Below are 26,810 nucleotides of genomic sequence, written 5' to 3'. Positions count from 1 at the left end.
GCATTTTTAATGTTGTATAGTAGTCCATGGTGGGCAAATAATTAATGTAGCCAGTCGATTATTGCTGTTTATTTAGATTGTTTCTGATGTTTTAGTGCTAATGAACAGCGCTCTTATAAACATAGTACTTCTATGACTCCTTATATCGCTAGAATTAGACCATTTAAAAACACAGACCTAGAAATTGCTTAGGTGTCTTGTAATATAGCATTCTGGAGCTGAAGCTCATGAAATCCTTAATTTTGAGCCTTAATATTATTCTAAACAATGCTAATGAGAAAATACATCGTTTTTACAGTGATTATATATTGGTAAGCATTTCAGTTAGCTTTTCTGTATAAAAACTGGTTAATGTTTTCTAGTACAACTTTCATATAACATTTTGCTTATATTCACTGAAGAGAGGTGTATTACCATGTTGTCACCTATAAACGATACTCATATAAAGGAGTGATGTGTTGAACTTTCTGATTTTTCAAAAGTTTTACAGAACTGGATGATTTTAGAATTTTGAGATCCTTCCTAGAATGAAGGGTCTTAAAATATCATACTTTATGTAGTAACTGTTTAGGAAGTTAGGTTATAGTTGGGGTACCGGGTGGCTCAGTCAGTTAAGCATCTGACTTCGGCTCAGGTCATGATCTCACAGTTCATGAGTTCGAGCCCCACATTGGGCTCTGCGCTGATGGTGCAGAGCCTGCTTGGGATTCCCTCTCCTCGCCCTTCCCCCCCCCCTCTTTCTCTCTCTCTCTCTCTCTCTCTCTCTGCCCCTCCCACCCCCTTGTATGAGTGCTCTTTCTTTTTCTCTCTCTCAAAAGAAATAGACGTTAAAAAAAAAGTTTGGTTATAGTCAAATTTGCCTGTTCCTTTCTATCTTTGAGGAGAATTACCAAAAATAGAATTAAAGAATATTAAAGCAGCAAGGAAGGACTTCAGGCTTATCAGTTAGCCTAGCTTCCTCATTATTTAGATTGGGATTATGTAAACTTTTAGGATTTTAAGTGTTTTGTTCAAGGTCACGGTGCTAAACTAGGTATTAGAGCCTGGTCTAGAGTTTACGTCTCTTGCTTCCAAATTTATAGTGGTAGTTTTACACCACACTAGATACTGATGTAGGGTTTTGACTGATGGAATCTAAGTGTTGCCCTGTTGCCAGAATCTGGTGTGTTTTGTTAAGTATTTTAAAGATGGGTCAAGAATTAAACCCAAATTGATACGAACTTTTCCAGTTCTTCTGTATGTGAATATACCTTTAATGCCTCTCTTAAGTATAGTAGGAGGCTTGCATTGCCCCATTACAATGGGCAGAAAGGATTTAGACTCCCCTCCATGAACATGATAAAGCATAGAAAATCATAAAATTCTAATATCACTCCTAAAGGGAAACATCTCATGGAAAAAGAAAATATAGAATTTATTAGAAGCTAAAGAATCCATTCTAAAGTATTAAGATAAGCCAGATGTCTTTAAAGATACATATTTTAAATTGTAGAAAATCTTTCTAGTAATTATTCTTAGTAATTTTTTTGTTGTGTTATAGTAAGCCTTCAGTCCAGAGACCGGATAGGCACAGGAGGACAAGTTGTGGACTGCAGTCGTTTATTTGATAATGATTTACCAGATGGGTAAGCTGAAATCATTAGAGAAATGTGTTGATAATGTCCTTCAAATAATGACAAATAAGTTGACATTTATTGTATACTTTAGAAATTTGCTGATCAGTTCCAGAATCTAGATTTTCCTTGTACTTGGAAAATTAGCAAGGAACCTTGTCAAGTCAAATTTATAAAATAAACCATGAATTAAATGTGTTACATTTATTTGTTAAGAGTTTTGACTAGGAGACCATCAAATTTCTTGACAGATATCTCTGTCTTGTAAATACTATGTATTTAAAAGAACAACTTTTTTGCATGATTAAATTATTCAAAACAGGGCATATAAATGCTGAATCTGAGACATAACTCCATTTAGAGGGATGGAATAGAGATTTGTGGAGTAAAAATGACAAAAACATGGGAACATTTGTTGAGTATGTGTGTGTCAGATACTGTTGTCAGCATTTTATGTCATACATTAGATGGTTTAACTCACATGCATGTGATTCTGGAATTAGACCATCCGGATTCCAGTCCTTCCTCTTCTGTTTACAAGCTTTATGGATTTAATCAGTTCATTTAACTTCTGTGAGCATTGGTTTATATTTACTTCTAGAAGAGGATGGTGATAATAGTGTATATGCCATAAATTGTGAGGATTAAATGAGATCATTCGTGTAAAGCACTTAGCACAATGTTTGCATATAGTAAGTGCTTAATATATAGTAATATATTTTATGTTATAAATATATATAATATTAAGATAATATATATAAATGATCAGCTACTGTTATTACTCCTGCCACTACTGTTGTTACCCTCATTCATTCCACAGATTAAAAACACTGGGTCAGAGAAGTTAAGTAAACTTGCCTTAAAGGCTACATAGTGGATGCTACACTGGAACACAGATTTAATTAAGCCTTGATTCCACATCTCATGCTTTTGATCACTGCTTTCTCTGTTTGATACTAGTGCTGACACTTTCTGACTTCATATTTAACTTGAATCAGGTGTAGTTTACGTACAATGAGTTATTTCAAGTATATAATTGGTTGAGTTTTGACTTCAATTATTTTTGATATGGAATTTTACATCCAAGTCAGGGTATTTGCTCACTTTGTTTAAATTCTTAAAAATTGCCATAATTTAATTCTATTTATACCTCACTTTAGCTCCTTGATCTATATATTAACTTTTGTGGATGGGATGTAGATAGATTTTGGTAATTTTGAAGGGCAAGTTTGGGACGAAATAACTAAACAGTGTTAAGAGATTACAACAATGCAAGGCTTATTTTTCTAAGCTTTTGGTTCTTTATCGTACTTTTTTTCCCATTTGTTTTTATGATGTATCCTTTAAAAACTTGGTGTACACTTTATAATACAGTCGGTACTGTATTCTGATTGTAATCACAGGAAAAGACCTCTTAGCATTTCTTTATTTCCTGGTTTTTATGGCCTCTAAACCTCTGCTTGGGTTTTGGTGGAAGTATTAATATTATTACATTTCTGTGGTCATTTGCCCTTTTTTTTATTGTTGTTACATGCATTAAAAAGTTATTGAGGAGGAAGTACCAATCTTTTTAAAAAATTAATTTGGGTAGGCTAAATGTTTTAAAAAGCTTTTATATGCTTTAATGTTAGATTTAATTTTAAAAATTAGATGTGATTTTTATTTTTAGTATGGCATTTTTTTTTTTTTTGCCACTAAATTCTGAAGAAATGGTGTAATTTAGTTGAGCCTTAATGACATTTTTGAAAAATTCTGAGTTTGGCTGATGGAGAATGTTAGGCACACCTCAGTGTAAATATTGTAGAAGTTTCAGAATTCCAGAAGATACCGTGTACATTTTAAAAATAAGTTGAAAAACATTCCTGTATTCTGTGTAATGATTTTCAGTTTGTCATTCCTGATTTATAACAGCAGATGTCTTCCTGGCTCAGTTATTGCCTTAAAAACATTCTGTATCCACCTTCTTATTAATGCCTTATCTCTCAATTTTTATTTAAGCTGGGAAGAAAGGCGAACTGCCTCTGGAAGAATCCAGTATCTAAACCACATAACAAGAACTACACAGTGGGAACGCCCAACACGGTAAGAACATACAAATATCTTTCCCTGGTTGTGCTGTTTGCCTTCCTGAAGTTGTCACTTTCTGTTTATCTGTCAGTCTTACCAGATTTCCTTTCTTGGTTTATACTGCTCAAGATCAGTAGATCTTACAGCGAGTGCCATTATTATTATTTTTTTAATTTTTTAACGTTTATTTATTTATTTATTTTTAAAAAAAATTTTTTTTTTCAACGTTTATTTATTTTTGGGACAGAGAGAGACAGAGCATGAACAGGGGAGGGGCAGAGAAAGAGGGAGACACAGAATCGGAAACAGGCTCCAGGCTCCGAGCCATCAGCCCAGAGCCTGACGCGGGGCTCGAACTCACGGACCGCGAGATCATGACCTGGCTGAAGTCGGACGCCTAACCGACTGCGCCACCCAGGTGCCCCAACGTTTATTTATTTTTGAGAGAGAGACAAAGTGTGAGCAGCGGAGGGGCAGAGAGAGAGGGAGACGCAGAATCTGAAGCACGCTCCAGGCTCTGAGCTGTCAGCACAGAGCCTGACGTGGGGCTTGAACCCACAAACTGTGAGATCATGACCTGAGCTGAAGTCAGACACTTCACCGACTGAGCCACCTGGGCACCCCTAGCAAGTGCCATTATTATTTTCAAAAAGTAATTTTCGATGAAGATTGTTTAGCAAGTCATCCTGTTATTGCAGCTCTAGGGCCTGTGAAGGTAATTAGTAAGTATTGATTAAATAAGTTAACTGAATAAATTGAGAAGCCATCTCATTTCTGGGACTGTTAAAATTTTTTTTGAGTCTGTTATTGAATGGCTATAAGAGAATATATATACCGGATCTTCATTTGTTCGGTCATGTAGGGGTACGATTATATCATTATATTACATCTAGTAAGGTCTGTGATCAAGATAAGAATGCAGATGCTCTGAGACCATATGGAGGGCCCCTTAACTTAGAGCGGGGAGCAAGGGGATGGTAGAAATTGCAAAGGAAAACTCTGAAGGAGGGGAATTTCTGAACTAAATCCTGAAGAATGTTCGAATTTTACCAGGTGAGGGGAAGGCGGTGAAGAGTGTTCAGAATGGTGGTAACCGTGATCATTCAGTTCACCAAATGGTTCTATGCCAGGCACTGTGCTCATCATTTGCTCTGTTAACAGGGAACGAGGCCGAACAGCCTTCATGGAGCTTAATGTGTAGAGACATGAGGAAGTAAGAGAATTTTTGGAAATTCCAAGAAAGTACTTTTTAAAGTAACTGATAATGAATAGGATAAGTGGCTGAATTTCCTTTTTTGCTTTAAAAGTCAGAACAGAGTTTATTTGCCACTTCTAGTGAGTGTTTGTTTAGCCCTCCACCCCCTTTTCCTAAGCAGGTCTGGCACCAGACATAGATCATCAAATGGTTCTCTAAGTTATACCCACTTTTATTTATTGGGGATTAATTGCCGAACTCATTAAATCACAGTTTTCCCTATTATATTATGATTCTCAGGTAAAAGCTTAGCTCACGTTGGCATTTTAAAAGATACTTGAGAGTTGTATTTCTAGTATTAAACTGCCAAGGATTTTACTGAAGTCCAAGAACCTTTTTATTGTATCTGAGTGTAAATGAATGTGTACCTGTGTCAGTGCTTTAGTGAAGTCCATTTCCTTCTAACTCCTTTAACTGATGAAATTCACTTTAATTTCCACCAGTATAAAGTTGATTGTGGTTGTAAATGTTAGTTTAAAAATTAACTCTTGGGGCACCTGGCTGGCTTAGTTGGTTAAGTGTCTGCCTTTGGCTCAGGTCATGATCTCACGGTTTGTGGGTTCGAGCCCTGTGTCAGGGTCTGTGCAGACAGCTCAGAGCCTGGAGCCTGTTTCAGGTTCTGTGTCTCCCTCCCTCTCTGCCCCTCCCCTGCTCATGCTCTCTATCAAAAATAAATAAACATTAAAAAAAATTAACTCTTGATTATCCTCTTACATTTTGGATTACCTACCAGTATACTGGAAGTTCTTTGAAGAGTCACATCATCATCTTTATTCATTGTGTGTGTGTGTGTGTGTGTGTGTGTGTGTGTGTGTGTGTGTGTGTATGCCAAGCACTGTTCCAGGTACAGAGGATATATATAGTGGGAAATGAACCAGGCAGACTTTCTTCTCTCAGTAAATATTCTAGTAAGGGAAAACAAGGGTACAGATTAAAAAAAAAAGTGTCAAATAATTGCTATGCTGAGAAACTAGGGTGATGTACTTACCAAATGCCTGGGTGACTACTTTAGGATTGAAGGTCAGGAAAGACCTCTCAGACATTTAACCTTAAGCTATGATTTGAATGACAAGGAGGAGCCTGTCTGGCCTAGGGAGAATAAGAGAAAAAAGTTTTTGAGGTGGGAGGAAGAGCTCCTTTCCAGTACTAAAGGTAAACTGATCTTGGCAAGTTCAGGGAACAGGAAGAATGTCCAGAAGTGGAGTGAGAGAAAGGTGGGAAGTCAGATCTGAGAGGCAGGCCGAGGCTAAGTCAGGTAATGCTTTGTAAACTAGTACTCACATCTGTAAATATACGTGGATTTTGTATACAGTGTAATTAAAATCAGTATAAAATTATTTCAATAAATAACTGACCGTCTGCTTTATCATATGAGTTTGTACTTAGAGGTGTCAGGTTTACTTTGATTCAGAGTTCTTGAAATCATTCTATTTGCATTGATCACTCCATTTCCTTGTGATTGTCCCTGCAGTACGTACGTCGTCTAGAGAACTCTACTTTCGATATCGCACTTGAGTAACTTTTTTTTCCCCTGTTACTTTTCAATAGACCAGCATCTGAATATTCTAGTCCCGGCAGACCTCTTAGCTGCTTTGTTGATGAGAACACTCCAATTAGTGGAACAAATGGTGCAACGTGTGGACAGTCTTCGGATCCCAGACTGGCCGAGAGGAGAGTCCGGTCACAACGACATAGAAATTACATGAGCAGGACACATTTACATACTCCTCCAGACCTACCAGAAGGCTATGGTATGACTAGCAGAGGAAAAAATAAAGTGTGATTTACTGATTTCAGCTTGCTAAGAAAGCCAGAAAATCAGCCGTAAAGAAGTTATTAATCTGGGTTTAGGGATTCAGCATGAAAATAAATGTGTAAAACCTCCCAATCTGAAAAGTCTTTGAAGTGGTAGCGGTCGGCCTGCCCAGCGGTTTGACTTGGGCTAGTCATTTAACCTCAACCCTTTGGCACTTATTTTATAAAGACATGAGGTGAGTGACACCTCTCCTGGTCACAAAGCTATTGCTTAGAGTACACGGAACAATGTGAGATTACTTTGCCAATAGGCACGATGTAAAGGTAAAATGGTAGAGTTATCGATGATGATAATCTGAAGGCAGACCCACAGTGTAATTTTCTAGACCTGCATATTTAGAAATGACTTCAAAAGCATATTTCTGACAGTATCTGTATATTTGTGTTGTCTATAATTTTGGATCATCTGAATGATTTGGTTTCGTGTTGTAAACGACTTAGTCACTTCTATGTTTGTATAAAATTATTATAATCTTATATAATTTCCTAAATTGTAGAATTTCACATGGAAGATGACTTGAATCTTCTAGTTGAATACAGAACTTTCTAAATTAGTCACAACTTGTGAATGCTCTTGTAGATACTATGAACTTGTCTTTTCCTTTCTTGCTCAAAGTTAACCAAAGGAATTACATCCTCGCCCTCTCAACTGCCTGCAGATAAACCATTCTGGGCTGATGGTGACACCTAATGACCAACATTGGGAATCGCCTGATCTAACTTGTGTTTTCTTTTTCCTCTACAGTATGTTGTAAATTGTTCTGCAAATGCAGAATTCTAGCTTTATTTTTTAAATATATTTTAACTCTTTAGTTAAAAAAACCCAATTTGTCCATTAATTGTGCTGTGCTGCACAATTTAATGACCCAGGTAGCACAGTGATGAGAGCATGGACTTGGGAGACAGACCTGGGTTTATATCCTGGCTTTGCCACATGTTAGTTGTGTGACACTGGGCACATTAATTTCTCTGAGCCTCAATTTATCTTCCACAGAATGGGGAAATTGATAGTCCCAACCATGTAGGTTCGTTGCAAGAGAGGAGGGGTGATTTCATGTGAAGTGCCTGACACAAGGTCCAGCATAGGAAGCACTTAGTAAACTCTGGCTGTTATTAATGTTCAGACCCTAGAATAAAGTATCTTCTGTCATTTCTCTGTAATTGAGATTATAAGGCAAGCTGTTTGGAGTGGGGTGGTTATATTTTTATTTTACTTGTGTGATTTGAATTAAAAACAAATTTTGTACACCTGAAACCTAGGAGTAAAGTGGGCGCCAGGGCTGAAGTTTTTGCAGCTGTCATCTATCACCAATTTTAGACATTTTTATGTTTATAATTTTAAGAAGCATAAACTTTAAATTGATTGACTTTAATGTAGGCTTATAAACAAAGGCATACTGATAAATATTAGTAGTTTCACCATTTCATATGTTAGAGTTTTTCATTAGATTTTGTTTAAAGACAAGTGGTTCTGTTGCTTAAAAACACAAATAGACTAAAAACCACTGTTGAAGAAACTCTTTAGCAGATACCTCCTCTTTGCCCTGACTTCCTTATTCTCTTCCCGAGAGCTCGGAGTTCATTTCGCCTTTGACCTTTTTCTCCCCAGAATGCATGCCTGTTCTTTTAGTCCTTCTTTTTCCAGCTTGCTTATTTTTGTATCTTTGTCTGTTTTTGACTATAGAGTGTCTCTCCTAGTGGAGTATTCCATCTTTTTGCCTTTGTTTGAGTCTAAATATAGTCTTGAGAATATACCTCTCTCAAGAAAAGAAAATACATAAGTTTTGGATAAAATTAGGAATAATAAACAACTATTACCAGCCTGCAAACCCTTTGAAAGCTTTTGCAAGTCCTGTCAGCATCTCCCACAGTTGGTTAGCCTCTTCCTCTGAGCTTTCTTTTGTTCCCCTCAGGCTCCACTTTAAGAAAAATAAAAGATCATTTCTCATGTTTGTTTTGTTTAAATATTGGTACTGTGACAATCTTGTTTTCTGTTTTCCATAGCAACATGTTTAGTATTTGAGCCACGTTGTAAATTTGTTGGCTTTTAGTTAGCTGGCCTCTGGCTCTCATCACCATTTATAAGGTTGTTTTCCAGGAGAAGATGTATTGAGTTGAGAAAAAAAATGATTTATAAAGCACTTTTTTTTTTTTTTTGGTAATATAGTAAATTGGTAATTTGGAGAATTTATTAATATCATTCTAGTATCATAGCTGTCTTTGATTTGGACTTTCTGAATATGTTTTTATTATTAGTGTTTCTTAATTTTACAGAGCAGAGGACAACACAGCAAGGTCAGGTGTATTTCTTACATACTCAGACCGGTGTGAGCACGTGGCATGATCCAAGAGTGCCTAGGTAAGAATATATCCAAACACTCTTCACACCACTGGATCCCTGTTTTACCTGGGATTTCTTTGATTGTTTAATTTTCAATTTAAAATGGTTTATGTAAAAGGCTGTTTGTGACCGTCGTTTCAGGTAACATTTAGTGGAAAGCCTTTCCTGTTTCTCTGGAGTCCCACCCCAGTGCCCTGCCCCTGACCAGCCCCCAGTCCTTCTACCCTCTCACGCTGAGAAAAAATCAGGGTGAAAACATGGGTCTTTGTGAGTTTGAAAATTGACCTGGAGAATAACATAAACCTTAAAATTATACACCTCCCTCCTTTTTTTTTTAAAGGGTAGCAAATTGATATTTTTATTTCTGGTTACGCTTTTTAAATTTATTTTTTATTTTTCTAACATGTTTGTTTATGTTTGAGAGAGAGACACAGCACGAGTGGGGGAGGGGCAGAGAGGGAGAGAGAGACACAGAATCCAAAGCAGGCAGGCTCTGAGCTGTCAGCACAGAGCCTTATGTGGGGCTCAAACTCATGAACTGAGAGATCACGACCTGAGCTGAAGTCAGATGCTTAACCTGCTGAGCCACCCAGGTGACCCTGGTTAGGCTTTTTAAAAAAAGGTTTATTTAATTTAACCTAATATGAGAATTTTCAGTGTTCTCTTATGTATTCCTTAATCAACTTTTGTTTTAATGTATAAAGGAAATAACCTAAATTATATTAAAAAAATTTTTTTTAATGTTTATTTTTGAGAGAGAGGCAGAGTATGAATTGGAGAGGGGCAGAGAGAGAGAGAAACAGAATCCAAAGCAATCTCCAGGCTCTGAACTGTCAGTACAGAGCCTGATGCAGGACTGGGACTCATGAACCATGAGATCATGACCTGAGCCAAAATTGGACGCTTAACTGACTGAACCACCCAGGCGCCCCTTATTTATTTATTTACTTAAAACCTTTGTCCTTTTTTTTTTCTTTTTTTTTTTTTTTTTTTGGTATCAATTGGTACTATCATGATTTTTCTTTTTTAATCTGTTAATATGACCGATTACATGGATAAGTTTTCAAATATTGAACCATTCTTGCACCCTTGAAATAAACCTCACTTGGTCATGGTGTCTCACGAATTAAATTTCTTTTAAATACCAGAACTTGGACATTTAAACTGTAGGCATTGTTGAATGCATTTACTAGCCAAAATGTGAGCTATCTTTTAACTAAGAAGATGGAATGACACACAAATCAATTTAGTAATTTAACATAACTTTTGATACATCTTAGTATCAAATAATAAGTTTTCAAACACTATTTAGCTCTCAAAGGAGCTATTATTTTCTAATGAACAGATGCAAAGTGTCAGGTAGTTCAGCTGAAACTGCAAAAAAGTTGAGTTCTAAATTCTAAATCAGCTTGATAAGCTGCGCATACACTTTTGTGAGATGAAGATATTTTCTATTTTAAGTGCAGCATTCCCCTCCTCCCAAAAAAAGACCTATGAAGGGGTCAGGAGATCTTTTTCTGCCTAAAGCTTGTACTCAGAGCTCTACTTGTCAAGCAGTCATGTATTTGAATCAAAAACAGATGTGACAAGCTGATGTTGGATTGCTTTGATACTCTGTATTTACAGTTGACCCTTGAACAATGCAGGGGTTAGGGGCACCGACCACCCGCACAGTTAAAAATCTGTGTGTGACTTCTGACTCTCCCAAAACTTTGCTAATAGCCCACTGTTGACTATAAGCCTTAACGATAGATTAACACATATTTTGTGTGCTATTTAAAGTAAGCTACAGAAAAAATGTTAAGGAAATCATAGGGAAGGGAAAACGCTTTATAGTAAGTACTGTACTGTAAAAAATCTGCATATGAGTGGAGCTGCACACTGTAAACCTGTATTATTCAACGGTTAACTGGCATTTATAAATGAAGCTATTCTAATGTAAATGTTTTACTTTGTGATACAGCTTAATTAGAATCTTTCAAGGTGGCAACCAAGGAATGTGTTTTATCATTAATTATTCTATCAAGGTTGTCATTTCTGTGTCTTGATGATAAAAACTGTTTAAAAAAATAGTGGGGAAGAAATTTTTGTTTTGTTAATAAGCTCACTGAAAAGAAATCCAAGGGCCTAACTTTGAGAAACAAGAGTTTTGTTATGTAACTTATGAAAAGAAGTGTTTTGGAGTGTGTGTATACAATCGTAGGTCAATAATGAGCTTTTCTATAAAGTTATTTAAAATCATTGGCAGGAAATGTATAGAAGAAAAATGATTTTTTTTTTAACTAAATTATTTATAGTGAGAAAGTTGATCTTTTGAGTTATCTGTTGAAAGAAAAGTGTGGAAGCTGGCATCAGAAGTTGAGAGAGATTTTGTTACCAGTGTTGGTAATGTTTCTTATTCCTAAGGAAACGTCAGTTTTTCATTAACGAGTAAAGGGTTTCTATAAAGGTTTGAGAATATTTTGAGTATTGAATAATGACTTTATAAAATAGTGCTCTGGGTTATTTTTCTTTAGTTTCTGTGTTCTAAATTGTTAACCCTAAAAATGTGTATCATGTCTTTTGGAGGATCCTTTAAGTAAATATGCCTTTTGTGTGGAGAATCTTGTATCAAAGCAGATTATTATTATTTAGGTCGATTATTTAGGTTATATTAAAAAACCTGTTCAAAGACATTTATAAAGTAGTATAACTCAGACACTTTTATTTAAAGGTACCCAGTAAACTTAGATTTATCTGAGAAGTCCCATTTCATCATCTTTGGCATTTCCCTTTAACACAGTGATGAATGCCTTGTTGTTCATTACTCTGCACACGATGTAGTCTTGCAGTCCAGATCGGTATTTTTATGGCTGCATAACATTCCATTTTTCTTTAATCATCTCCCGATTGGACATAAAGATTGCTCCCAGTTAGCCTCCTTTTCTTTTAATCCATTCTTTAGAGCTCTTCCACGTATGACTATGAATTTATAAAATTCTGAATAAAATGATTATATAATTTTCACTTTATGTCATTTGGTTTTATAAACCAAATTCTGCATTATATCAAAAGAATTATTCATTCTTTGATTTTAGTAATCACTTTTCATTTCTAAAAATTCTGTTAAAAAAATCCATGTGTTTAATTGTTCCTTTTTTAAGTTTATTTTTTTTGAGAGAGAGAGAGAGAGTGTGGGAGAGGGGCAGAGAGAGAGGGAGAATCCTAAGCAGGCCCTGTGTGGTTAGCATGGAGCCTGACACGGGGCTCAATCTCATGAATGTGAGATTATGACCTGAGTGGGAATCTAGTCGTATGCTTAACTGACAGCCGCCCAGTCGCCCCACCCAATTTTATAAAATTATTACTAAACGTTGCATAGCCTAGCCATTCTGTTGGATGTAATTTTGTGGTTTATAGTTCCCACTCACTCTTAATCATCATGTCTTCTTTCAGGAGTATGTGGTGCTCTTGGTGAGTTTGTTTGATCTTAAGTGGTTGGAGGTCTGTGGACCTAAAGTGGGAAATGAGGAAGTTTTCCTGGACTCATTTCATCTTCCTTTTGAGTTCTCAGTGTAGTAGGGAAGTTCCAGATTTCCTTTTCCAAACTTGCTGCTGGCCTGGGGCTGAATTTCCCAGTTAACTACTCTCTAACAGCCCTGCCCCCAGCTGATGGCACCAGCTCCAGCTCGTCACTTTTTTTTTTTTTTTTTTTTTTTTTTTTAATTTGAGGAGGATCCTTGAAACTTTTCCTCCTCTTTGGAGACTGGTGTTGTTTTTTTCTAAGCTTCAGTTTGTAGCAGAAGAGTCTCTTGGAGCACCTGTAAGCACAAGTCAGATCACTGTTGCCACAAATCTGTGGGTGCTTATGTGTGTCTGCCATTATGTTTCACCATGACCAAGAAGAGGTTATTTCAGGAAAACTCTTTTTCTAGTTTAACTTTTAAAACACGATTTTGATGAGATTTATCAGTATAATTATCTGTTACAGTTTAAGTTTACATTAGACACGTTTTTATCTTATTCTTTAAGGTCCTGTGAATCTTTGTTTACATACAGTAGTATTTTAAGAATGTGCGGTACAGTAACAATGGTCTTTGATTCATTAAAAGCCTTTCTGCTTTTTCTTACTGTATCAGTAAGCATTAGAGCATTCTTCCCTGGGTGTCTTAAACAGGTTCTTCATTCACTAGCTTTATAGCTTTCAAAATTCCCAGTGGAGCAGTTTTCCCTTAAAATATACACTGTGATTATTTTCAGGATCTGTAAATTAAATAACATTTCCAGTTTTGCTTTGTTAGAAATTAATATGGAATAAACATTTATTTATACAAATTTGATGGTGCAATAAAGAAATAATTGAAGGGAGAGTTTAGAGAACATTTCATTCCTTATGTCACTGACATTTGTAAAACAATATTTTGTCAGACAAGTATTGAAGTACAGTTTATGTTGGCAAATGTTGTGATTGCTTTTATATTAATTTGAAATCTGTATTACATTAAGGCCCAGGAATGAACTTACTAAAAATGGAGGCTATGTGATAAGTTCCTGAGCCATTTATGAATTGGGTTTTGAATATGCAAGTTTGTTAAACCATTGGGAATTAAAGATTCTAGCTGGACATCTCAGGTTTCTGGAACAATACGTTTTCTCAGACTTCATGGAATTGTTCTGTGTCATTTACACTTGCTTGGCTCAGTAGGCCCAGCAATGAGGTATTTTTTATTTTATATTTGTTTTTGCAGGGATCTTAGCAACATCAATTGTGAAGAGCTTGGTCCATTGCCTCCTGGATGGGAGATCCGTAATACTGCAACAGGCAGAGTTTATTTCGTTGACCATAACAACAGAACAACACAATTTACAGATCCTCGGCTCTCTGCTAACTTGCATTTAGTTTTAAAGTAAGTTTTTGAAACAATATATGTTAAAATGCAAGCCTGAACAAGAGAAGACTGAAAATGCTTTTTGTAATGTGATAGAATATTGCTCTCTCCGGTTGTAAGTTACTTTTGTTGGACAAAATTTTGAGACTGTGACAAGTTCTACTCTGATACAGAAACATTTTAAGCCCCCTGTACCTAAGTAGCCCACTGCACTTAAGTAGGAACCTGTTCTGAAGCATTAAGGAAAGGGTGTGTATCAAAGGTGCTTATAGCACACTTGAAGAGACAGGATGCTTTCTAGAGGTGATGTTTTTTATCTTTCCCCTGAGTACATCAGACGTAGCTCCAGGATAGCTGGATCCATCCCAGGAGTTTTTTATGTTTTTTTGTTAAAAATTTTTTAAAAGCTTATTTATTTATTTTAAGAGAAAGAGAGCATGCCACGAGCAGGGAAGGGGTAGAGAGAGGGAGAGAGAGAGAATCCCAAGCAGGGTCTGCACTGTCAGTGTGGAGCCTGACATGGGGCTTGAACCCACAAACCCTCAGATCATGACCTGAGCTGAAGTCAAGAGTCCACTGCTTAACCTGCTGAGCCACCCAGGCGCCCCCATCCCAGGTATTTTTTTTAATCACCCTTATTGAAATGTAATCGACATACAATAAACTGCATATTTAAAGTGTTCCATTTGTTTTGACATATTATACGCCTACGAAACCATCACCACAATGTAGATTGTGAACATATCTATCACCCCCCAAAATTCCCTCATGCTTCTTAAGTCCTCCTCCTGTACGGCTGCCATAACAAAATATCGCACACTGGGTGGTTTAAAACAACAGAAATGGGTTCTCCCACAGTCTGGAGGCCAGAAGTGTAGGATCAAGTCGTCCTCAGGGCTGGTCCCCTGTGGAGGCTCTGAAGAAGAATCTGTTCAGTGACTCTCTCCTAGCTTCTGGTGGTTGCTGGAAAAACTTGCTGTTCCTCGGCTTGTAGACACATCATCTCCATCTTTGTCTTCGTCTTCACGTGGCCTCTTGTGATCTGTTTCCACACACAAAACCTCTGACTCCAAACGGGTTTTTCCCTCAAACCTATCAGTTCTCCAGATCTCTGGACACCAGCTGGGTATATGATGAGTGAATTCAGTTCTGACACTACCTGTGGTTGGCGCCAGACCCCACAGGTTAAGGGCTCAGTCTCACAAGACTGTTCCCGCTTCAGACGCCAATCCCAAGTCCAAGGACTTCTCTGGTTCTTATTGACCCGCTGTAAATCGGGGAGTTCTCATGACTTCGTTCTGGGGTTCAGTAATTTGCTAGAATGGTTGGCAGAACTCCTGGAGATACTTTATGTACCATTACCAGTTTATTATAAAGGATACAACTCGGAACCACCAAATGGAAGGGGTGCATAGGGCAAGGTGTGGGCATAGGGCACATAGGGCAAGGGGTGCATAGGGCAAGCTTCCAGGCCTTCTCTGGGTGCTTCGTCCTCCCAGTGCCTCAGTGCATTCACCAACCTGGGATCTCTCTGCACACTGTCATTTAGGGGGTTTTATGGACATGTCATCACCTATGTGTGATCAGTTATTAACTCAGTCTCCAGCTCTCTCCTCTCCTCAGAGGTTGGGAGGATGAGGCTGAAAATTCCAGGCTTCTAATCAAGCTTTGATTTTTCTAGTGACCAGCACCCATTCTGAAGATATCTAGGGCCCCACTATAAGAGTCACCTCATTAAAACAAAAAATGCCCCTGGGGCGCCTGGGTGGCTCAGTTAAGCATCCGACTTCAGCTCAGGTCATGATCTCGCAGTTTGTGGGTTCGAGCCTGGAGCCTGCTTCATATTCTGTGTCTCTCTCTCTTTCTCTCTGCCCCTCCCCTGCTTGTGCTCGCTCGCTCTCTCTTGCTCACTCACTCTCTCAAAAATGAATAAGTATGGGGCGCCTGGGTGGCTCAGTCGGTTAAAGGGCTGACTTCGGCTCAGGTCATGATCTCGCGGTTCGTGAGTTCAAGCCCCGCGTCGGGCTCTGTGCTGACAGCTCAGAGCCTGGAGCCTGTTTCAGATTCTGTGTCTCCCTCTCTCTGACCCTCCCCTATTCATGCTTTGTCTCTCCCTGTCTCAAAAATAAATAAAAACGAAAAAAATATATATTAAAAAAAAATGAATAAATATTAAAAACAAAACAAAACAACAAACCAAAATTACCCAGGAAATTGTAAGGGATTTAGGAGCTGTGTGTCAAACTGGAGGCAAAGACCAAATATTAGAACAAAGGACACTCCTGTCATCTCTGCCACACCGGAAACTGAAAGGATTTTAGGAGTTGCATGTCAGGAACCAGGAATGCCAAAGTACATTTCTTATTCCACACCTTTTTGTGTGGCTGGATCCAAATTCCCCTCTTTTTATAAGGATACCACTTGATTGCATTTAGGGCCACCCTGATGCAGTATGACCTCCTCTTAGTACCTCTGCAGAGACTCAATATCTAGATAAGGTCACATTCACAGGCATCAAGGGTTGGACTTCAACACATCTTTTTGGACACAGTTCAGTCCACAACACACCCCATCTTCACCTAATCTCTGGTCTACTTTCTGTCACTATCAGTATGCATTTTCTGGAGTGTTAGATAAATGGATTCCTGCAGTATGTAGTCTGTTTTGTTTCTTTTACCCAGCATAATTATTTGAGATTCATCTCTGATGTGCGTATTATTTATTTTCATGGCTAGATGGTATTCCATTGTATGGATATACCACAATTTATTTACCTCTTTCCTATTGATATTTGGGTTATTCCCTCTTTTTTGGTTATGACAAAACTATTATGGACATTTATGTGTAAGTCTTTGTATGGACATACGCTCTTCTCTAAGATAAATGAGCGCCTAGGAGTAGAACGGCTACATCATACGGTTTACGTTTAACTTAAAAGAAATGGCAGGTTGTTTTTCAGAGCTATTGTACCATTTGCCATTCCCTCCTGCAGCGGGTGAGGCTTGTAGTTGCTCTGTGTCCTTGCTAACATTTGGTGTGGTTCACCTTACCACTTGTAGGTGTGTGGTGGCGCCCCCTCGTGGTTGTAATTTGCATTTCTCTAGTAACTAACGTGCATCTTCTCGTGCTTATTTGCCGTCTTTGTATCTTATTTGGTGAAATAGTTTGCCTCCTCTTTAAAAAAATTGAGTAGTTCATTAATTTTTTGAGTGTTTTGTGTTCTTTAGATACTTTAGAGTGCCAAAATACCAGATAAGTGCTTTGGAAAGATTTTCTTCTAGTCCATGACTTGTCTTTTCATTATCTGAACAGTATCTTTTGAAATTTAAAAAAAAATTTTTTAATAGTTATTTTTGAGAGAGGGAGAGCAAGAATGTGATTTGGGGAGGGGCAGGGAGTGGGGATAGAGGATCCGAAGCGGTCTCTGTGCTGACAGCAGAGAGCCCATTGCGGGGCTCGAACCCATGAGGTCATGACCTGAGCCAGAACCCATGAGGTCATGACCTGAGCCAAAGTCGTCCGACTTAACTGAGTTGGCACCCTTCTTTTGAAATTTTGATGAAGTTCAGTTTAAACATTTGTTCTTTTATGGATTGTACTTCTGTTGTCATATCTAAGAAATCTTAGCCTAACATAGGTCATGAATATTTTCTTCTGTGTTTCAAAAGTTTTATGGCTTTCAGTTTTACATGGAGGTCTGATTGATTTTGAATTTAATTTTTGTATGTGGTATGAGGTATACCCAAGTTTGTGGGTTTTTTTGTTTTGTTTTTGGCATAGGATTAATACAGTTATTTAGGGAGTATCTTTAATACTCTGTTTTGCTTTTGTTTATATGTGTGTGTAAAAAACACCTTTCATGTTTATGAGAGTAGTAAATAGTGATTTGTGATTTTCATCAAAGCTGCATTTTCTTTGGGTAGATACATGTTTTAGGAATACAATTTGGCCTGGTACATAAGAACCACTGTTTGTAAAAAAACCAAAAATCGTTTCGGGTGATTTATTAGAAACCTTAAAGTTAATTTTGTTTGTTTTATTATGACTACCATTGCCCTTTACCTTTAAGTTAGGAGATGATGCTCCTATCTGTTGTGTGTAAAGTTAAACTCCAAGATGATTCAGTGCCTGCATGGATATCCATAGTGAATTATCAGACTTTTTATTTCCTGACAGCTTATTGGAATAAAGTAGTTCATTATATCATAAGGTTCTTTAAAAAAAAAAGTTCTTAGGTGTAACTTAGAATACTTTTGCCGGGAGAATAAAAATATCTCTAGGTAATGTGTGCCTTTTTTGAAAGCATTCTATTTCTGCTCTACTTGGGAGATTATTTTCTTGTATTTGTAGTAAACCATGTATGTGCACACTTAGAAGTCACTTTAGTACAACGGTGTGAATGTACTTAATGCCACTGACTATATTAAAAAGAGGTTAATACAGTAAATTTTATGTGTTGTATATTTTACCACAATAAAAAGAAAGAGTAGTCACTTTGTAAAGCGTTTAGACTTGCTTGTAATGTGCTCATTTCTCTGTGCCAGTAACTTACACGTGACTTTCCACATTCTTGTGGTCTAGACTTAGCACGTATAGGAAAGGGGACTCCTGCCAAACTGCCAGCTCCAACTGTTTGTCTCTCTCAGAGAGACAGACTCGAGATAACAGGCACAGCGTTTGGCATACGCCTGAATTTTAAAATGGCTGATGGTAAAGTATGCAGAAAAAAATGGAGATGGCATTTGAGAAATTTGTTCTTAGCAGCTGTACAAAGCTGGATGGGTAAAACTCCATTATCCAGTGCCACAAGTGTGTGTGGATTCTGAGACAAACTTCGGAGCTCATGTATTGTCATCACAAATGTCAAGCAAAGAATAGCGTAAGGACTGAAAATCGTACAGGCAGACTTGCTTTATAGGATGATGTTCTTTTAAATGTATAACCGCAATCTCTTTCATTTCAAATCGTCACATTTCTGTTTCCTTTTAGTCGGCAGAACCAGTTGAAAGACCAACAGCAACAGCAGGTGGTATCGTTATGTCCCGATGATGCAGAGTGTCTGACAGTCCCACGGTACAAGCGAGACCTGGTTCAGAAGTTAAAAATTTTGCGCCAAGAACTTTCCCAACAACAGCCTCAGGCTGGTCATTGCCGCATTGAGGTTTCCAGGGAAGAGATTTTTGAGGTAAATGGACAAGTCTTATTGTAAAACAGAGAAAAATTACAGTGTTTCACTCTGTTTTCTAAGAATGCTTTCTGGAACTCCTCTCTCTCAAGAATGGGAGAGTTTTTACTAATTTCTGTTTTCATTGTAGGGAATAAAGACAATAATATCAGAGATTTAGTATATAAGATAAACATTTAAATGGGATGAAGAGGGTGAAATATTCCAGTTGGTTCAGCTTAGTCTCTGCGTTGCAAATACTTGTTAATAAATTTTAGTATATGTATTTTTAAAGTGAGCTCTACACCCAGTGTGGGGCAAACTCACAACCCCGAGATCAAGAGTCGCATGCTCATACCAACTGAGCCAGCCAGGTGCCCTTGCCCTGTTGATGGGCTTTAAGAGACCGCAAATGGTATCCATCCCTTACCTTCTAATTCTTCCAAAAGATGAGGGACTCTTAAGTCAAAAAAATCATTTTAATTATTTTTGGACTACTTCCTTAATTTATTGAAAATCTTTCTTTCTAGTATATTCTTTTATCTTTGGACCTGATAGCCCTAGAGGTCCAGGGCAGAGGTTTCCCACTCAGGATTTGGGAGCAAAAGATGTTTGGGGATTTGATAACCCTCTTCCTAAAGGGTGAACTTTTTTCTTTTGACTTTTTTTTTTTTTAATTTTTCTTTTTGACATGTTTATTGTATTTGAGAGAGACTGAGCATGTGTGGGGGAGGGGCAGAGAGAGAAGGAGACACAGAATCTGAAGCAGGTTCCAGGCTCTGAGCTGTTAGCACAGAGCCCGACGATGTTTGAATTCACAAACAGTGAGGTCAGTGACCTGAGCTGGAGTTGGACACTTAACTGACTGAGCCACCCAGGTGCCCCTGAACTTTTTTCTATTGGAACAGTACTGACCTTATTTGCAAGTCAGTCATTTGTATTTTAAAATAATATGAAGATGCTGGCTTAATGAAGGTCACATTAATGACTCGTCTTGTTCTTTTAAGCTTTCTTTTTCTCATCTTTACTTTCTGTTGGTACCTATGACCTAAAATTAGGTCAACCAATTTTTAAAAATTTGGTACTTTTATGAAAAATTTTTTTAATGTTTATTTTTGAGAGAGAGAGAGAGAGAGAGACAGCATGAGTGGGGGAGGGACAGAGAGAGGGAGACACAGAATCCGAAGCAGGCTCCAGGTTGTCAGCACAGAGCCTGATGTGGGGCTCAGATTGACGAGACATGAGATCATGATCTGAGCTGAAGTTGGACACACAACCAACTGAGCCACCCAGGCGCCCCAATCAAATTCTGTTTTTAATGTGAGTGTAGTAAACCACACTCAGATATCACCTCATGCCAGTCAGAGTGGCAAAAAATGAACAAATCAGGAGACTATAGATGCTGGTGAGGATGTGGAGAAACGGGAACCCTCTTGCACTGTTGGTGGGAATGCAAATTGGTGCAGCCGCTCTGGAAAGCAGTGTGGAGGTTCCTCAGAAAATTAAAAATAGACCTACCCTGTGACCCAGCAGTAGCACTGCTAGGAATTTACCCAAGGGATACAGGAGTACTGATGCCTAGGGCCACTTGTACCCCAATGTTTATAGCAGTGCTCTCAACAATAGCCAAATTATGTAAAGAGCCTAAATGTCCATCAACTGATGAATGGATAAAGAAATTGTGGTTTATATACACAATGGAATACTACGTGGCAATGAGAAAGAATGAAATATGGCCTTTTGTAGCAACGTGGATGGAACTGGAGAGTGTTATGCTAAGTGAAATAAGTCATACAGAGAAAGACAGATACCATATGTTTTCACTCTTATGTGGATCCTGAGAAACTTAACAGAAACCCAGGGGGGGAGGGGAAGGAAAAAAAAAAAAGAGGTTAGATTGGGAGAGAGCCAAAGCATAAGAGACTCTTAAAAACTGAGAACAAACAGGGTTGTTGGGGGGTGGGAGGGAGGAGAGGGTGGGTGATGGCTATTGAAGAGGGCATCTTTTGGGATGAGCACTGGGTGTTGTATGGAAACCAATTTGGCAATAAATTTCACATATTGAAAAATAAATAAATAAAAGAAACTGTCAGAATGAAACACACACAAAAAAAATAATGTAAGTGTAGTGATTGCTGTGGTTCATAGAACTTAAGTATAGAGTTTTGTCCTTAGGCTTTTAATATATTTGTCAAATGAATTAATTTCAGTAGTATTAAGCTATATCCATCTTGTTTTTAGGAGTTCCATGAGATTTCAAACACTTAGAGCTTATCTGTTGGATTATTGAACACATTTCATCTTATTTTAATAAATGTACATTTTGTAGGTAGAATGCGAGGGAGAGTTTAACAAGTTAAAAGCACCTAGTAACGATAGTTTATTAAAATTTTTTCAGGAATCATATCGGCAGGTCATGAAAATGAGACCAAAAGATCTGTGGAAGCGATTAATGATAAAATTCCGTGGAGAAGAAGGCCTTGACTATGGAGGGGTTGCCAGGTAAAGACTTGCTCCTGAGCAAATGACATATAGTTACATTTATAAGTTTAAGATACTTCCTCTGGTGAACCTTCTCAGTGATAATTTATTTTCTGGTGTAACATTCCCAAATGTTTGCAATACAGACGATATCCTAATAGATGTATTCATGCTGAGGTTGGGATAGTAGAGCCACCACAAGGGTAATTTGAGAACTCCCTAATGGCTCGTATAGCCCAGTGAGACTTTCTCTGAAAACTGGCTGCAGCTGTACATGGGCCATGTTAGGACCTGCGGGCTCTGTATTTTCTCTCTCTCCTTCAGTACATGTTATTCCCTCTGCTTTCCATTGTTAGGAGCCATGTTGAGATTTTAATGACATATATTCTGAACTGAATGCTGTTTTCCTTGGCTTCCATTGCCATGCTTTTTGACCTTGTTAAAGTAATGTTTGCGTGTGCATGTAAGTACATGTAAAAATGTGTGAACATACGTGTATATCGTAAGTGGTCTTTAAAATGTTTCCATACAGGGGCACCTGGGTGACTCAATCAGTTGAGCATCTGACTTTGGCTCAGGTCATGATCTCACGGTTTGTTAGTTCAAGCCCCTCATTGGGCCCTGGGCTGACAGCTCTGAGCCTGGAGCCTACTTCAGATTCTGTGTCTCCCTCTCTCTCTGTCCCTCCACTGCTCGCACTCTTGTCTCTCTTTCTCTCAAAAATAAACAAACATTAAAAAAATTTTTTTTAATGTTTCCATACAGAAGCTAATATTTATGATACATTCATACATATATATTTTTTTACAGGTGTGAAAATTCACTTTATGTAAATGTGGCAGAAACATCATAACTTCTGTACTGAAACATCCTAGGGACCATCATGATAATTTGCTTCCCCCAATCTAAATGTAGCCTAAATTAAATTTGCGTTTCCACCAAGTCCCATAATTGTTCCTTAGCATTACTTGTTTTTACCTGTAGTTTTGTTCTGTGGCCTTTTTACCTATAAATGGGATAGTTTGTTTAGTTTAGATTTGTAGAGTTGATCACGTGTACATCATACTTAGGACTTGCTAGTTTCTGTGGAATTCTTAGGAGTTACTCATCACTAGATTTGAATGCTTGTCGAGACAGCTTGTTAATTATCTGTTGATAGACTCTAAATGCTGTAATTCTGTGTAAAGTCAAATAAATAGTTGGTTTTTTGTTGTTCATTTCTTAACCTCACTACTGTCAGGGTTTGGGCAGACTGCATGGGATGTGACAGTGAACTGCTTCATTCTGATCTTTATTGCGTAGTAGAACCCCAGAGTAGCTGGAATCTGCTTATATGTGTGTTCTAAATACTTGGTAAAACAAAAATTTGGGTTAATCCATAAAAAAACATAGAAGACATTTCAGGTAAGTGTTAGGTGTGGGGGTAAGCTTGCTTATATGGAGACCGCTTTTTTTTTTTTTATCTTTAGAATTTTTTGAGTATTACATAAATGATGGCGATTTGATTTAGACTCCATCACTTACAGAACTTTGAGACATTTTTCTTTACTTGCAAATCGTGTTTCACTACATTTCCTAAAAACATATTACTCAGTCTGTTTAATCCATGATATCGGAACATATTTAAATACCTTTCCTAGTGGAAGAATGACAGGAATTGAGACTAGAACTACATCTTTTCAAGTCCTAGACTAGTGATTTTGTTTCTCCAAGATGAATAACAAGTTATCTTTCATACTTTGAAAAAATAAAGAATTTAATAAGTTTAAGGTGATAGTACTTGTCTATTACATGCCTTTTAAAACACCAATGTACACTTGAAACAGATGAGTAGTGTGGAGCCCCCCCCCCCCCAGCCCCCAGATGCAGGCTTGCCTTGTGTTCCTACCTGTACCAAATGCCTTGCAGTCTCTGACCACTTATACTTTTATTGTGGTATATTTTAAAGTTCACACAAAAAGATGATGAAATGGGATCATTTCCTTACTAAACAATACCAACAACAAAACACACCCTTGTCCAAAAGAGAGTAACACTATTAATGCTTTGTTATGTATCAGTATAAACCAGTATAAATCTGCCATGATAGGAATGGACCAGGATAGTATAGATCACATGGATGTTTTGAAACAAAACCATATTCTTCTCTTCGTTTTGTATTTATCCTGGATTAGAAATGTATTTAGTAATTAAAAGTTAACAGACCACTAGGCTGCAGCGTCTAATGAGTAATTGGCACTTCTGAATAATACTTGCCCTCTCTGATACTGAAATGTCATAAAATTGCCCAAAATTGAGTGAGAAGTGATTTCAGTTTAACAAAACAAGAGCCTTCATTTGCTTTTTGGGGCATGATAGATTTTTCCCGTGTCATTTTATATAACTAGTTAGTGTTTTATGTGCTTTTATTTAAAAATTTCCGGGGCGCCTGGGTGGCTCAGTCGGTTGAGCGTCCGACTTCGCTCAGGTCACGATCTCATGGTCTGTGAGTTCGAGCCCCGCATCAGGCTCTGTGCTGACAGCTCAGAGCCTGGAGCCTGCTTCAGATTCTGTGTCTCCCTCTCTCTCTGGCCCTCCCCCTGTTCATGCTCTGTCTCTCTCTGTCTCAAAAATAAATAAATGTTAAAAAGAAAAAAAAATTTCCTTGCTAAAATGATGAATTAATAGCATATCTTAATAAAAACATTCATTAACAAAAAGTTTCCTGTGTTCCATTTGCTTTCTAGGGAGTGGTTATATCTGTTGTCACATGAAATGTTGAATCCTTACTATGGCCTCTTCCAGTATTCAAGAGATGATATCTATACATTGCAGATCAATCCTGATTCTGCAGTCAATCCGGTAAGATTGGTGGTTATGACGATGTGACTTAACCTGTGACCTGCAGTGCTTTTGATGTTGAAATGTCAGTGTGGTTTATGATGAAGGGTCACTGTCCTTGTCCTAGTCACAAGCTTGGACTTAGCAAGTTCTGTTGTAGAAGATTTTCTCAAGTAAATGATCATGGGTGTGTGCAGTAATTTGTGCTTTGGGATGTTTGCTGCATCGTTGTTTATAGTAGTGCTAACTGGAAGCAGCGTCATTGTCCGTAAGAGAGGGGTTGGGTAGATGATCACATGACGCAGAATTACGGTAATGGTTTAAGAGGAACGGTTCTGGAATTAGAAAGATGTGAGATCGTATCCTGGTCCTATACTAGCTTTGTGATTAAGACTCCATTTTATCATTGCTAATAAAAATAATCTTAGCTTGAAGTTCAGAGAATGGTTGCGACAATTAAACGGGACCCTGCACATTAGGTATTGAGCATAGTGCTGTACGTTGTTAACCCTGTTACATACTGCTGAGCACTCAACAATAGTTCGTAGCTCTTATTAATTTGTTATCGTTCCATAGAATGGCATATTATATAGCCACTAAAATGACACTATGGGACAATAGTTAATGACCTATAAAGATGGTATTCATGATATACTAAGTGAAAAGAAGGTTACAGAACAGAATGATACAATTTTGGTAGATATGTGGGTGTATGAACGTTGAAAAGCTCTGTAGTATCATACTGATGGAGGTGATTTCTGGGTATGAGATTATGGGTGATTTTTTGTTTTTGCTTGTCAGTATTTTCTAAATGTTTTCTTTTAAAGAGAAACAAAAGCTATTTTTAAGCTAAAAGGGAGGTTTAAAGAGGAGCTTAAGGGGCACCTGGGTGACTCCTTTTTTCAGCTCAGGTCATGATCTCACATTCATGAGATTGAGCCCCATGTCAGGCTCCATGGTGGGCATGGAGGCTGCTTAAGATTCTCTACCTCCCTCTCCCTCTGCCCCTCTCCTGCTTGTGCTCGCTTGCTCACTTGCTCTCAAAAAAAATTTTTTTTAAAGAGCTAAAAGATTACTTACTAGCTGGAGAAGTAAAAAGAGTTGAAAATGCAAATATCCAACTAACAGTTTATCATGATAGACAAATACATCCAAACATGCCAGATTCATTGCAGGGAACCCCTTATAAAGTTGGGAAGATTTTAGGTGAAGGTTGTGCCTGGGGAGCCCATTAGAGTGCGTGTTTGTGAGATGTTTACCATGTGTTAGGGCAGAGCCAGGTGTAAAGGGCTCAGCAGGTAAGATAGGAGAGGAAGACGATGTATCTGTTGAGTGGTTTCATGAAGCGACAGTGGGAGGGTAGTTTGGACTTCATTTCTAAAGATAATTTTTACAAAGTGACTGTACTCTCTGGGAGAAGCATCGTCCCTGGTGTAATATTTTAGCAATGGAGAGGATCTTGAACGTGTGCTGTAGAAACTCTCCCTGATGATTATTAACCTTTGATATGATAGCCTACTCCATATAAATAAGTTGTAGAATGTATAAACTGTTACCTATAAAAAAGATGAATGTTGTGTATTTAATTTTTATTAAAAATTCCCTGTGTAGTGTCTAACTTGAATATTTATATGTAAACTTCTCTCAATTTCAGGAACATTTATCCTATTTCCACTTTGTTGGACGAATAATGGGAATGGCCGTGTTTCACGGACATTACATTGATGGTGGCTTCACATTGCCTTTTTATAAACAGTTGCTCGGGAAGTCCATTACTTTGGATGACATGGAGTTAGTTGATCCAGATCTTCACAACAGTTTGGTGTGGATTCTGTATGTATTGAGTCTTGTGTCCGCTCCTTATAGATAGAATGTGAGCCTTACAGATAACTGTTTCAAAATGGATGTACTGTTTTTTAAAAAATTTTTTAACGTTTATTTTTGAGAGAGATCGAGTGCAAGTGGGGGAGGGGCAGAGAGCGAGGGAGACACAGAATCCGAAACAGGCTCCAGCTTCTGAGCTGTCAGCACGGAGCCAGACGTGGGGCTCGAACCCACAAGCTGTGAGATCATGACCTGAGCCGAAGTCAGGCGCTTAACCGACTGAGCCACCCAGGCGCCCCATCAAAATGGATGTACTTAAAAAAAATTTTTTTTAAATGATGCACAGAAAATACTGAGAGAGATTATCTGAGTCTTAGGACCACGTAAGACTTTCCCTCTTTCTGTTGCTTTCCTGTGTGTTTCAAATCCCTAAAAGTTAATGTTACTACTTTACAAAGGAAAAAAAAAAAAGGTAGTATATTCTGTTTTAAAAATTACCACATGTAATGATTTTCTTGACATGATACAAGTTCTGTTCCAGTCCCGCACGTGTGAGAAGAGT

At 37.8% G+C, this 26,810-nt stretch overlaps 1 protein-coding gene across 3 annotated transcripts in view; it reads left to right on the top strand.

The window, feature by feature from the left end:
* Positions 1–26,810, top strand: part of SMURF2 (SMAD specific E3 ubiquitin protein ligase 2) — a 120,022-nt gene that overhangs the window by 82,662 nt on the left and 10,550 nt on the right. For 2 of the 3 annotated variants that reach the window (XM_043585003.1, XM_043585001.1), the window contains exons 6-14: positions 1,541–1,625; positions 3,612–3,695; positions 6,484–6,686; positions 9,025–9,109; positions 13,819–13,977; positions 18,949–19,144; positions 21,522–21,625; positions 24,331–24,445; positions 26,079–26,257. In XM_043585003.1, coding sequence (XP_043440938.1) covers positions 1,541–1,625; positions 3,612–3,695; positions 6,484–6,686; positions 9,025–9,109; positions 13,819–13,977; positions 18,949–19,144; positions 21,522–21,625; positions 24,331–24,445; positions 26,079–26,257 — 1,210 coding nt within the window. The remainder of the gene's footprint in view (positions 1–1,540; positions 1,626–3,611; positions 3,696–6,483; positions 6,687–9,024; positions 9,110–13,818; positions 13,978–18,948; positions 19,145–21,521; positions 21,626–24,330; positions 24,446–26,078; positions 26,258–26,810) is intronic. The other variant, XM_043585002.1, reaches the window with a different exon arrangement.

The sequence above is a fragment of the Prionailurus bengalensis genome, chromosome E1, assembly GCF_016509475.1.
Source record: "Prionailurus bengalensis isolate Pbe53 chromosome E1, Fcat_Pben_1.1_paternal_pri, whole genome shotgun sequence".
NCBI classification, from domain to species: domain Eukaryota; kingdom Metazoa; phylum Chordata; class Mammalia; order Carnivora; family Felidae; genus Prionailurus; species Prionailurus bengalensis.
Note: the sequence above shows the minus strand (reverse complement) of the source record. Positions and strands in the feature narration are given on the sequence as shown.